Here is a 13408-nt window from a genome sequence, read left to right as displayed (position 1 = left end):
TTTTAAGCAACTTTCTAATTTACTCCTATTATCAAATTTTCTTTGTTTTCTTGCTATCTTTATTTGAAAAAGAAGGCATCTGAGCTTTTTTTTTTATTCAGAACTGTGGACAGCACTTTTTTATTGGTGGATGAATTTATCCACCAATCAGCAAGAACAACCCAGGTTCTTCACCAAAATTGGGCTGGCATCTAAACTTACATTCTTGCATTTCAAATAAAGATACCAAGAGAATGAAGAAAAATTAATAATATGAGTAAATTAGAAAGTTGCCTAAAATTTTAATTCTCTATCTGAATCACGGAAGAAAAAATTTGGGTTCAGTGTCCCTTTAAGGGATTTAAAATTAAATAGTTTTTTGGACCATGCAATCTGTGGTGAAGGTCTGTAAAAAACAGAGCTCCTAAATATTATATAGAAATGTATTCCTATGTTAGTGTACTCTCTATACTGTTCTAACCTAGGAACACATTTCTAATAATTTATTTATCAAATCGAATAAATACAAATAAATAATAATACCTGCTCCATTGTCAAAAAGTGGCAGAATGACCTGATTTCCGCTCTGTGATTCAACAATTGCCGTCACTTTAGCCCCTTTCACAGGTAGGTAACCTTGGCTTACTGATGCATACACGACCATGGGACTGGGGAACTGATTAAGGTCCCTATTCATATGGGCATTTACAAGCACAGGGGGAATATTATCATTGGCTGCCTTAGAGTTGACCAGTATCCCGATAACTTGATTCCCTGTAAAACTATTGCACAGACTGTATCTCCATTGACCACTCTAGAAAGTGAAAAAGAAATGTTGTTATACACATGACTTTGGATTACGGTAATTCATTATCATAAAATATTTTTCCCCATAGAAATTTTCAAAAGGATCACTAAATATAGAAGAATTGAAAAAGAGAAAAATACACAATAAAAAGATAATGCATGAACATTTACTCCTATTTGACATGAGCAGTAGAATATTTTCTGGCAACATTCAAAGTTAATCCAATTTGTTCCTTCCCCTTTCTTATGAGACAGCTGTAGCCAATCACAAAATGCATATATGTATATACTGTGCACTTTTGCACATGCTCATAAATATTTTTTTAAAAATTAAATAGAACATAGTCTGCTATGTGAAGAACATTGGCATGTGAACTATTCATAACTCATAGATATAAACAAAAAAACAAAGGAGGGCGCTAGAGTGGAGTTAAAATTGAATAAGTGATAAGTGAATTAAAGTGAAACAAAATTGTATAATGGAAATAATAGAAATCATAAAAATAGTAGAAATAGTACAAAATTAAAAAGATAATACCTGTATTAGGGTAATATATAACCTGGTGCTAAACAGTGCAGTAACTCAATTGAAATAAACAAGGTTAAATATATAAAGATTTTTTAATAATATAAAAATCAGACCAAATATCTAGAAGAAACATTCAAGTATCCAGAAAATTAGCGTTCGGATGAATATGTGGGTGCCCACAAATAGACAAAAAATTGAAGAATTAAAATCCACTTTAAATGCAATAGTGATTGCAGCAACAAGTCTGATATTAGGTTTGGCCAAACTCTCACTTCAAGGATGATAGATTACCGGAACAAAAGGTATAGATCAAGCTGGCAGTACTTCAACGCATTTCACCCATAGCTTGGGCTTTATCAAGATCTATACGGGTGAAACTCGTTAAAGCACTGCCAGCTTGATCTATACCTTTTGTTCCGGTAATCTATCATCCATGAAGTGAGAGTTTGGCCAAACTTAAAATCGGACTTGTTGCTGCAATCACAATTGCATTTAAAGTGGATTTGGAAATCTTCCAGTGACCTGCGTGCAAATGCACTAAGTGCAGGTACCTAAAGATCAGCAGAGGAGCTCCACAGCTGATTTTGAATCCAACACTCTCAGCATCTGTGACGTCAACAACCGAATCTCTGTGGTAAAAATACCTGAAGTGTAAGCAGGGCCGGAACAAAGTGCCTGAGGAGAGTTGATCATAAAAAGGTACATCTTCCCATACTGCAATACACCCTGACTTATTGTCAAAGAACAAGAGGGTGAGTACTTTGTTCCTGCTAAAGATTTAAAGCACCACTACAGAGCATTAGTGGCTATTCGCTGTGATTGAAGATACTGTGAGCATATGCTCAATTTGACACCACTCACACGTTATTGAAAGTGTTTGTAATCACCTGCTTTGGACTTTTAATACTTTTATTCGGTGGTATTTTGGGAGTCATCCCGCTCTATATACACATAGGCTGACCCTATACAGGTTCTATAGTCAGGTTTTATTAAGGCTTGCTCAGTACAATTCAAATACTCCTATTTGTTATTAATTATTTTATACTATGTTGCATATGTGTATCCTATCATGTGTAACTTTCTAGTACCTATTTTTAATTTTGATTTACTTAACATTTTAGTTCTTCAATTTTTTTGTCTATTTGTGGGCACCCACATATTCATCCAAACGCTATTTTTCTGGATAATTGAACGTTTCTTCTAGATATTTGGTCTGATTTTTATATTATTAAAAAATCTTTATATATTTAACCTTGTTTATTTCAATTGAGTTACTGCACTGTTTAGCACCAGGTTATATATTACCCTAATACAGGTATTATCTTTATAATTTTGTACTATTTCTACTATTTTTATGATTTCTATTATTTCTATTATACAATTTTGTTTCACTTTAATTCACTTATCACTTATTCCATTTTAACTCTGCTCTTGCGCCCTCCTTTGTTTTTTGTTTGTATCTGCGTATTTTTGGTCACTCTTGTGGAAGGGGTACCCAGAAGAGCCAGTGAGTCACGTATCTAGCGCAAACACTTACGGCTAGATTTGGAGTTTGGCGGTAAAAGGGCTGTTAACGCTCCGCGGGTTTTTTTCTGGCCGCACCATAAATTTAACTCTGGTATCGAGAGTTAAAACAAATGCTGCGTTAGGCTCCAAAAAAGGAGCGTAGAGCATTTTTACCGCAAATACAACTCTCGATACCAGAGTTGCTTACGGACGCGGCCGGCCTCAAAAACGTGCTCGTGCACGATTCTCCCATAGGAAACAATGGGGCTGTTTGAGCTGAAAAAAAACCTAACACCTGCAAAAAAGCAGCGTTCAGCTCCTAACGCAGCCCCATTGTTTCCTATGGGGAAACACTTCCTACGTCTGCACCTAACACTCTAACATGTACCCCGAGTCTAAACACCCCTAACCTTACACTTATTAACCCCTAATCTGCCGCCCCCGCTATCGCTGACCCCTGCATTACACTTTTAACCCCTAATCTGCCGCTCCGTAAACCGCCGCCACCTACGTTATCCCTATGTACCCCTAATCTGCTGCCCTAACATCGCCGACCCCTATGTTATATTTATTAACCCCTAATCTGCCCCCCACAACGTCGCCGACACCTACCTACACTTATTAACCCCTAATCTGCCGAGCGGACCTGAGCGCTACTATAATAAAGTTATTAACCCCTAATCCGCCTCACTAACCCTATCATAAATAGTATTAACCCCTAATCTGCCCTCCCTAACATCGCCGACACCTACCTTCAATTATTAACCCCTAATCTGCCGACCGGAGCTCACCGCTATTCTAATAAATGTATTAACCCCTAAAGCTAAGTCTAACCCTAACACTAACACCCCCCTAAGTTAAATATAATTTTTATCTAACGAAATAAATTAACTCTTATTAAATAAATGATTCCTATTTAAAGCTAAATACTTACCTGTAAAATAAATCCTAATATAGCTACAATATAAATTACATTTATATTATAGCTATTTTAGGATTAATATTTATTTTACAGGTAACTTTGTATTTATTTTAACCAGGTACAATAGCTATTAAATAGTTAAGAACTATTTAATAGTTACCTAGTTAAAATAATTACAAATTTACCTGTAAAATAAATCCTAACCTAAGTTATAATTAAACCTAACACTACCCTATCAATAAAATAATTAAATAAACTACCTACAATTACCTACAATTAACCTAACACTACACTATCAATAAATTAATTAAACACAATTGCTACAAATAAATACAATTAAATAAACTATCTAAAGTACAAAAAATAAAAAAGAACTAAGTTACAGAAAATAAAAAAATATTTACAAACATAAGAAAAATATTACAACAATTTTAAACTAATTACACCTACTCTAAGCCCCCTAATAAAATAACAAAGACCCCCAAAATAAAAAATTCCCTACCCTATTCTAAAATACAAAAATTACAAGCTCTTTTACCTTACCAGCCCTGAACAGGGCCCTTTGCGGGGCATGCCCCAAGAATTTCAGCTCTTTTGCCTGTAAAAAAAAACATACAATACCCCCCCCCAACATTACAACCCACCACCCACATACCCCTAATCTAACCCAAACCCCCCTTAAATAAACCTAACACTAAGCCCCTGATGATCTTCCTACCTTGTCTTCACCATGCCAGGTTCACCGATCCGTCCTGGCTCCAAGATCTTCATCCAACCCAAGCGGGGGTTGGCGATCCATAATCCGGTGCTCCAAAGTCTTCCTCCTATCCGGCAAGAAGAGGACATCCGGACCGGCAAACATCTTCTCCAAGCGGCATCTTCTATGTTCTTCCATCCGATGACGACCGGCTCCATCTTGAAGACCTCCAGCGCGGATCCATCCTCTTCTTCCGACGACTAGACGACGAATGACGGTTCCTTTAAGGGACGTCATCCAAGATGGCGTCCCTCGAATTCCGATTGGCTGATAGGATTCTATCAGCCAATCGGAATTAAGGTAGGAATTTTCTGATTGGCTGATGGAATCAGCCAATCAGAATCAAGTTCAATCCGATTGGCTGATCCAATCAGCCAATCAGATTGAGCTCGCATTCTATTGGCTGATCGGAACAGCCAATAGAATGCGAGCTCAATCTGATTGGCTGATTGGATCAGCCAATCGGATTGAACTTGATTCTGATTGGCTGATTCCATCAGCCAATCAGAAAATTCCTACCTTAATTCCGATTGGTTGATAGAATCCTATCAGCCAATCGGAATTCGAGGGACGCCATCTTGGATGACGTCCCTTAAAGGAACCGTCATTCGTCGTCTAGTCGTCGGAAGAAGAGGATGGATCCGCGCTGGAGGTCTTCAAGATGGAGCCGGTCATCATCGGATGGAAGAACATAGAAGATGCCGCTTGGAGAAGATGTTTGCCGGTCCGGATGTCCTCTTCTTGCCGGATAGGAGGAAGACTTTGGAGCACCGGATTATGGATCGCCAACCCCCGCTTGGGTTGGATGAAGATCTTGGAGCCAGGACGGATCGGTGAACCTGGCATGGTGAAGACAAGGTAGGAAGATCATCAGGGGCTTAGTGTTAGGTTTATTTAAGGGGGGTTTGGGTTAGATTAGGGGTATGTGGGTGGTGGGTTGTAATGTTGGGGGGGGGGGTATTGTATGTTTTTTTTTACAGGCAAAAGAGCTGAAATTCTTGGGGCATGCCCCGCAAAGGGCCCTGTTCAGGGCTGGTAAGGTAAAAGAGCTTGTAATTTTTGTATTTTAGAATAGGGTAGGGAATTTTTTATTTTGGGGGTCTTTGTTATTTTATTAGGGGGCTTAGAGTAGGTGTAATTAGTTTAAAATTGTTGTAATATTTTTCTTATGTTTGTAAATATTTTTTTATTTTCTGTAACTTAGTTCTTTTTTATTTTTTGTACTTTAGATAGTTTATTTAATTGTTTTTATTTGTAGCAATTGTGTTTAATTAATTTATTGATAGTGTAGTGTTAGGTTAATTGTAGGTAATTGTAGGTAGTTTATTTAATTATTTTATTGATAGGGTAGTGTTAGGTTTAATTATAACTTAGGTTAGGATTTATTTTACAGGTAAATTTGTAATTATTTTAACTAGGTAACTATTAAATAGTTCTTAACTATTTAATAGCTATTGTACCTGGTTAAAATAAATACAAAGTTACCTGTAAAATAAATATTAATCCTAAAATAGCTATAATATAAATGTAATTTATATTGTAGCTATATTAGGATTTATTTTACAGGTAAGTATTTAGCTTTAAATAGGAATCATTTATTTAATAAGAGTTAATTTATTTCGTTAGATAAAAATTATATTTAACTTAGGGGGGTGTTAGTGTTAGGGTTAGACTTAGCTTTAGGGGTTAATACATTTATTAGAATAGCGGTGAGCTCCGGTCGGCAGATTAGGGGTTAATAATTGAAGGTAGGTGTCGGCGATGTTAGGGAGGGCAGATTAGGGGTTAATACTATTTATGATAGGGTTAGTGAGGCGGATTAGGGGTTAATAACTTTATTATAGTAGCGCTCAGGTCCGCTCGGCAGATTAGGGGTTAATAAGTGTAGGTAGGTGTCGGCGACGTTGTGGGGGGCAGATTAGGGGTTAATAAATATAACATAGGGGTCGGCGATGTTAGGGGCAGAAGATTAGGGGTACATAGGGATAACGTAGGTGGCGGCGATTTGCGGTCGGAAGATTAGGGGTTAATTATTTTAAGTAGCTTGCGGCGACGTTGTGTGGGGCAAGTTAGGGGTTAATAAATATAATATAGGGGTCGGCGGGGTTAGGGGCAGCAGATTAGGGGTACATAAGTATAACGTAGGTGGCGGTCGGCAGATTAGGGGTTAAAAATTTTAATCGAGTGGCGGCGATGTGGGGGGAGCTCGGTTTAGGGGTACATAGGTAGTTTATGGGTGTTAGTGTAGTTTAGGGTACAGTAGTTAAGAGCTTTATAAACCGGCGTTAGCCAGAAAGCTCTTAACTCCTGCTTTTTTCAGGCGGCTGGAATCTTGTCGTTAGAGCTCTAACGCTCACTGCAGAAACGACTCTAAATACCAGCGTTAGAAAGATCCCATTGAAAAGATAGGCTACGCAAATGGCGTAGGGGGATCTGCGGTATGGAAAAGTCGCGGCTGAAAAGTGAGCGTTAGACCCTTTAATCACTGACTCCAAATACCAGCGGGCGGCCAAAACCAGCGTTAGGAGCCTCTAACGCTGGTTTTGACGGCTACCGCCGAACTCTAAATCTAGGCCTTAATTTTCTTAAATCACTATTCATAATTCATGTCCGGTTTAGCGCACTTGAATAGAGATGGTCAGGTTAGTGCACGAGTATGGTTGTTAAGGTTTTTTTGCAGTTTTTTGTGCTCTTTTGAAGTTTACGGGAGAATATGTTATTGTGGTCGTGATATTCAAAGTTTAACTATTTGCGCGTGTCGGGTTTTCACTGGCATGCTAACTTTTTAACTTTCAAGTTGTAAGGTGAACGCAATCTGATGCACAACAAGGGGCCAAATTATCATGCTCCGAATGAAGCTTGATGCCCCTATTTCCGCGCAAGTCTTCCCACTCGCCGGAAACAGCAGTTATGAAGCAGCAGTCTTAAGACCGCTGCTCCATAACTGGCCCGCCTGCTCTGAAGCTGCGGACATCAATCGCCCGATCCTATACGATCGGGCTGATAGACACCCCCTGCTAGTGGCTGATTGGCCGTGAATCTGCAGAGGGCGGCATTGCACAAGCAGTTCACAAGAAATGCTTGTGCAATGATAAATGCTAACAGCATATGCTGTCAGCATTCATCGATGTCTGTCGGACATGATCCGCTGAGCGGATCATGTCGGACAGATCGATGATAAATCGGCCCCCAAAAGTTTACTTCTAGTGAAGTTATTGCTTGAGCATGAGTGCAAAATAGCGCTCCACTCATAATCTAGCCTTATATTTGCAATTTATTACATACAGCATCAACAAAGTATTTTTTTCACTTTCCTGCATTGTACTCTACAGTATTGTTACTTACGGAGAATCAACGTATCAATTTACTGGAAAGAGACAAAGGAACATTGAAATATCTTAAAATTAGCCAAGATTACCTGAGCAACTCCTGGGATTTCCAGTCTGGATGATCTGGAAGCTGTGTCACTGATGAACTGGGCAGTAGTATATAGTTTTCCATTTGGGTCTTGCAAAGTGATTCTCGGGTTTGGGCTTTGCCAAGTGACTAAAAAGAATGTTTCTTTTCCAACAGCGCTGTCAATAAAAATGGTGCCGTTCAAGCATTCATTTGGTTTCAGATTTAATGCAGTGCTTTCCAGCTGTCAACAGATGAAATAAATATTAAGATGCTGAAGTCCAAGTAAAAAGCAGGCTCTAAGTAAATTAACAAAATAAAAAACAACAAATGAATAAATAAAGACAAATTGATAATACAAGTAAATTAGAAAGTGGTTAAAAGTCACATGTTCTATCTGAATCATGAAATCATTTTTTTGGGTTTCATATCCCTTTAAGTAAGAAATAAAATGTTTAATAAACATAACGTAAATTACCTGTATAGCCTGTTGTGAGATATTTCCATTTGCAGCTGTGATGCCGCTGAAAGCATCAATCAGACCATTAGCATCAACTTTATCTGTAGCAAAATACTGTAAACCACCTGTCAATATACAACAGTGTTTAATCAATCAGTGTTTTATCTTTATTTTTTAAAGAGATTACACATGACAATTCTGTGTTTCTAATCTCTTGACTAATAGGAAGGGCTACGTTACAAAGTGTTACAAAGTTAAGGACTTTATTAGTATTAGTATTATTTTTTTAATAATTACAGTTAGTGAAGAAATTTAGATTTATTGTTACCTTTTTATTGGGTGGAGGACTGACAAATTCACTCAATGCTTAATTAAAGGGACAGTATACACCAATTTTCATATATCTGCATGTAATAGACACTACTATAACGAATAAGATGCACAGATACTGATATAAAAATCCAGTATAAAACTATTTAAAAACTTACTTAGAAGTTCCCAATTTAGCTCTGTTAAAAAGGTTAGCTGGAACACCCACTGAATGTGGCTGTATAGCAAAAACAGGAGACCCCCCCCCCTTCCTCCTTCTTTTGCATATGAAAAGATCCTTTACACAAACAGGAGCAAGCTGGAGGATGTATACAGCAGTATTCTCCTAAAACTTTGGGGCTTGGTTAGGAGTCTGAAAATCAGAGCAATGTTATTTAAAAATAAGCAAAACTATACATTTAAAAAAACAAAAAAAAACCTGTATGGGCTATATAAATGGATCATCTACAAAACATTTATGCAAAGAAAAATCTAGTGCATAATGTCCTTTTAATTATATAAATGTAAGATGAAATTTCCTTTACTTTACAGTTTCATATGCCTTAATGCAAATCGTTTTCAAATTTTGGCTTAAAAAATATTTTTACAGCTTACACCTTATGTAAATGTATAAACAGAATACTATAATAGCTACAGTTTACATACATTTCTAGTGTATCTCATAGATTTAATACATGTTCTCTCTCTGATTAGCTCACCGGTCATTTTTGCAATTTGCTCTAGAGTTTTGGACGCAGCTGTTCCCAGGGCAATGACATGAATGATTGATCCACTTTCTTTTATATCAGGGAAGCAAAGACTTGTATCAAAATTGTCCTCTCCATCTGTTAGTAGCACTATCTCAGTTCCATAGGTGAAATTATTAATCTGTTTGTTTACCTGAATATGAAACGATATATGAATGGAAGTATAATAGGTATCTCTGTTATTCATACAACGAACGCTGGGGTTTGTGTTACCTGATTCACATGTATTTGTCTTGGATACCATTTGGTTTCCTAGTATTCTAAATACTACTTGATTCATTAGACTGAAAATAGAGACTTTTATGTTTTTCTTAAAGTGTCTATAAGAGATTTTTCAATTGTATGTTTGTGTGTGTGTGTATATGAATTTGTGTGTATATATGTATATATTTGTGTATGTTTATATATGTGTATATAGGCATGTGTGTACATGTATAAATGTATGTATGGGAGAATATATATTTATATAGGTGTGTGTGGTGATGTGTATGTGTATATATATATATATATATATATATATATGTGTGTGTGTGTGTATGTTTTCATGTGTGCCTGGGTGCTGGCGTGTGTCTGTATATGTGTGTGTGTTTGTGTGCATGTGTGTATGCATGTATGTATGTGTGTGTGGTTATATGTATGTATGTATTTATGTATATATGTAAGTGTGTATATGTAAACTGCACCTCACTGACGAGGCCCATAGAAGGCCGAAACGATCGTCTGGGGTTGTTGTTTCTCTTGTTCAGAGAAGAATTGCCTGGTATTTCGGCACTGGACTGTCATTAGGCAGGATCAGACTGATATGCTACAGGATATTTTTTCTCTGTGAAGGGGCATAGTGTGCAAAAAGAACGCGCACCCTGAGTTATAAATTTAAATGAATAGGCATGGAAGTTATTCTAGCTTTTGTTCTATCTCAGGAGTGCTTTTCTCTTTTTTCATATATATATATATATATATATATATATATATATATATATATATATATATATATATATATATATATATATATGTGTGTGTGTGTGCGTGTATGTTTTCATGTGTGTCTGGGTGCTGGCGTGTGTCTGTATATGTGTGTGTGTATGTATGTGTGTGTGTGGTTATATGTATGTATGTATATATGTATATGTGTGGGTGTGTATATATGTGTGTAAGTGGTGATATATATGCTTGTGTGTGTGTATATGTGTCTGTGTGCTGGTGTGTGTCTGAATGTGTGTGTTTATGTGCATGTGTATGTATGGTGTCTGTATAAATGTGTCTGTGGGTGGATGTGTGCATGTGTATGTGTGTGCATGTGTATAAATGTATTTATGTTGGTGGTTTGTGTGGTGAGTGTGTATATGTATGCATGAATATATGTGTGCATAGGTATGAGTGTATGCATGTATGCATGAATGGGTGTGTGTATTTCTGTATGTGTATGTATGTGTGTGTGTTTGTGTAAGTGTGTGTATATGTGTGCATAGGTATGAGTGTGTATGTGTATGTATGAATTTATGTATGGGTGTATGTATGTGTATTTGTGTGTATGTGTTTGTGTGTTTGTGAGTGTTTGTGTAGGTGTGTGTATATGTGTGCATAGGTATGTGTATGTATGAATGTATGTACGTATAAATGTGTGTATGTGTGTGTAAGTGTGTGGGGGTAAGTGTGTGTGTGTATGTATGTGTGTGTTTGTGTAGGTGTGTATATGTGTGCATAGGTATGAGTGTGTATGTGTATGTATGAATGTATGTGTGTGTGTGTGTGTGTGTGTGTGTGTGTGTGTGTGTATGTGCGTCTGATATAGAATAGGAAAACAAAAGTTATACAGTCCAAATGTCAGTAACAGATGTGATAGTTACAAATACAGTTAGTTACCTGTAGACCCATTAAAATTCCACTGCAAATGTGTGTTCCTCCATTTGCAACAGTTGGAATGAGATTCGCAAGATTGTCCCGTTGCTGTTGACCGAGTACTTGTACAAGGGGCGAAACAATGGATGCAGCACTTGAGAAAGTGACAATGCCGACCTGAGATCCAGTTTCAATGATTTGGGTAACAAATATCTTGGCTGCCTGATTCAATCTTACTATACGCTCATACTGTAATTAAAAAAAAATATAGATTTCTGCTATTAATTGATTTGATCATACTTTTATGTTTTTTACAAAAATATATAATGCACCAGAGTACCATACAAAAAGCTGAACGGAATTTAGTGATTTCATTATTTTGTATCTGCAGTTTATTCATGTAATTGATATTTTTTTATTCCACAAATAAAGGTAAACAGTTTAAAGGGACAGTGTGCTGTAAAATTGGTTCCTTCTTAATGTGTTTCCATTTACAAATACCAGCTGCAGTTAATAATGTATGGGAATCTGATTTTTTATGTATATTTTTATATATGAAATAGCTGTTTCTGCTAACTGAAACCCTAACCAAAGTACAATGGGCTGATCTTGTAGGGGGAGATTACCTCATTACCTTATGTGTCTAATTATTTAGACAAACTCTTCCATATCTCATTTATTACTGTTTACTCAAAGGCCAACACTTAGAGGGAGCAATGGAAAATAAACATTTTAGTACCTCTCTGTCACAACCTCCCACTGGGAGCATTATTTTATCTAAACCTTCTTGTTTAAATATTTGTTTGTTTTTTTGTAACCAACGCTTCGTTTTAGCAATGTTTACCAAAGGTGGGGATACAAAAGGCAAAATCAACTATTTCAAACTAGAACATAAAGAAATAAATATTTGTATTAATAAACTACACTCAGTAAAATGTATCATTTGGAACACATTAAAGGAGAGAACATTTTGCAGTATGTCATTTAACTGAAAACCTACATTTAAACATTTAGGGCCAGATTACAAGTAGAGCACAAATGTTTGTGCTTAATCGATAAGGGGGTTATCATGGGTGTTTCCACTTGTCGGGCTTACCCCTGGCATCATGTCATTTTAAACAAGTTTCCAATTTACTTTTATCATCATATTTGCTTTGTTCTCCTGGTATTCTTTGATGAAAGATAAAAGTTGATGGGCTCATATGCTGATTTCTTTGAAGGCCGCCTCTTAGATCAGTGCATTTTGACAGTTTTTCACAGTTAGACAATGCTAGTTCATATGTGCCATATATATAGCATTGTGCTCACTTTCTTGGAGTTACTTATGTGAGGGCATGGATTGGCTAAAATGCAAGTCTTTCCAAAGAACTAAAATAAGGGGGCAGTCTGCAGAGGCTTAGATACAAGGTAATCACAGAGGTAAAAAGTATAATAATATAACAGTGTTGGTTATGCAAAACTGGGGAATGGGCAATAAAGGGATTATTTATCTTTTTAAATAATAACTATTCTGGAGTAGACTGTCCCTTTAACTGTTTTGCAAAACAAAAAGTTGCACAAAACACATCAAAAAGACATTACAAAGTACAATTACACTCATAATAACACATAATAACATAAACACTAACACACACACACACAAACACTCATACACACCTATACACGCTCATACACACACACACACACACACTCATACACACACTCACACACACACACATATATACACACACACACACACATATATACACACACCCACATACACACACATATATACACACACTCATACACACACACACACATACAATCACAAACACCTACTAATAACTTCCCCTTGTCATACACCAAATCCCTTTCATTCTGCCATAAAACTTTATTTTCATTAAAACTTTGTTTTATAGATAAAAAAATGCAACTTAAAACCTTTATTCCTTGTTAGCAAGCGATAACCGTTTACTTCAGGTATCAAAAAGCACTACATTTTACAGAGGTATTTTGGATTGCTCTTGAGTGCAACACTTAACTCACCACTTGTTATAAGCTCACCGTGAGCTTACTAACATTACACTCTGTCCTATCCACTAAAAGTATAGGGTGCTAAATAAGCTTCAGTCGCATTAAAATCTTTAAGTTAAAATAT

General features: G+C 36.5%; 1 protein-coding gene across 1 annotated transcript in view; it reads right to left on the bottom strand.

Annotated features, from left to right (window-relative positions):
• LOC128641108 (calcium-activated chloride channel regulator 1) overlaps positions 1-13408 on the bottom strand; it is a 34463-nt gene that overhangs the window by 7542 nt on the left and 13513 nt on the right. The window contains exons 7-11 of the mRNA XM_053693683.1: positions 11296-11520; positions 9385-9565; positions 8375-8481; positions 7919-8140; positions 523-793 (exon numbers count right to left, since the gene is read on the bottom strand). Coding sequence (XP_053549658.1) covers positions 523-793; positions 7919-8140; positions 8375-8481; positions 9385-9565; positions 11296-11520 — 1006 coding nt within the window. The remainder of the gene's footprint in view (positions 1-522; positions 794-7918; positions 8141-8374; positions 8482-9384; positions 9566-11295; positions 11521-13408) is intronic.

Source organism: Bombina bombina, chromosome 10 (assembly GCF_027579735.1).
Source record: "Bombina bombina isolate aBomBom1 chromosome 10, aBomBom1.pri, whole genome shotgun sequence".
Taxonomy (NCBI): domain Eukaryota; kingdom Metazoa; phylum Chordata; class Amphibia; order Anura; family Bombinatoridae; genus Bombina; species Bombina bombina.
This window is presented reverse-complemented; position numbering and strand designations above follow the sequence as displayed.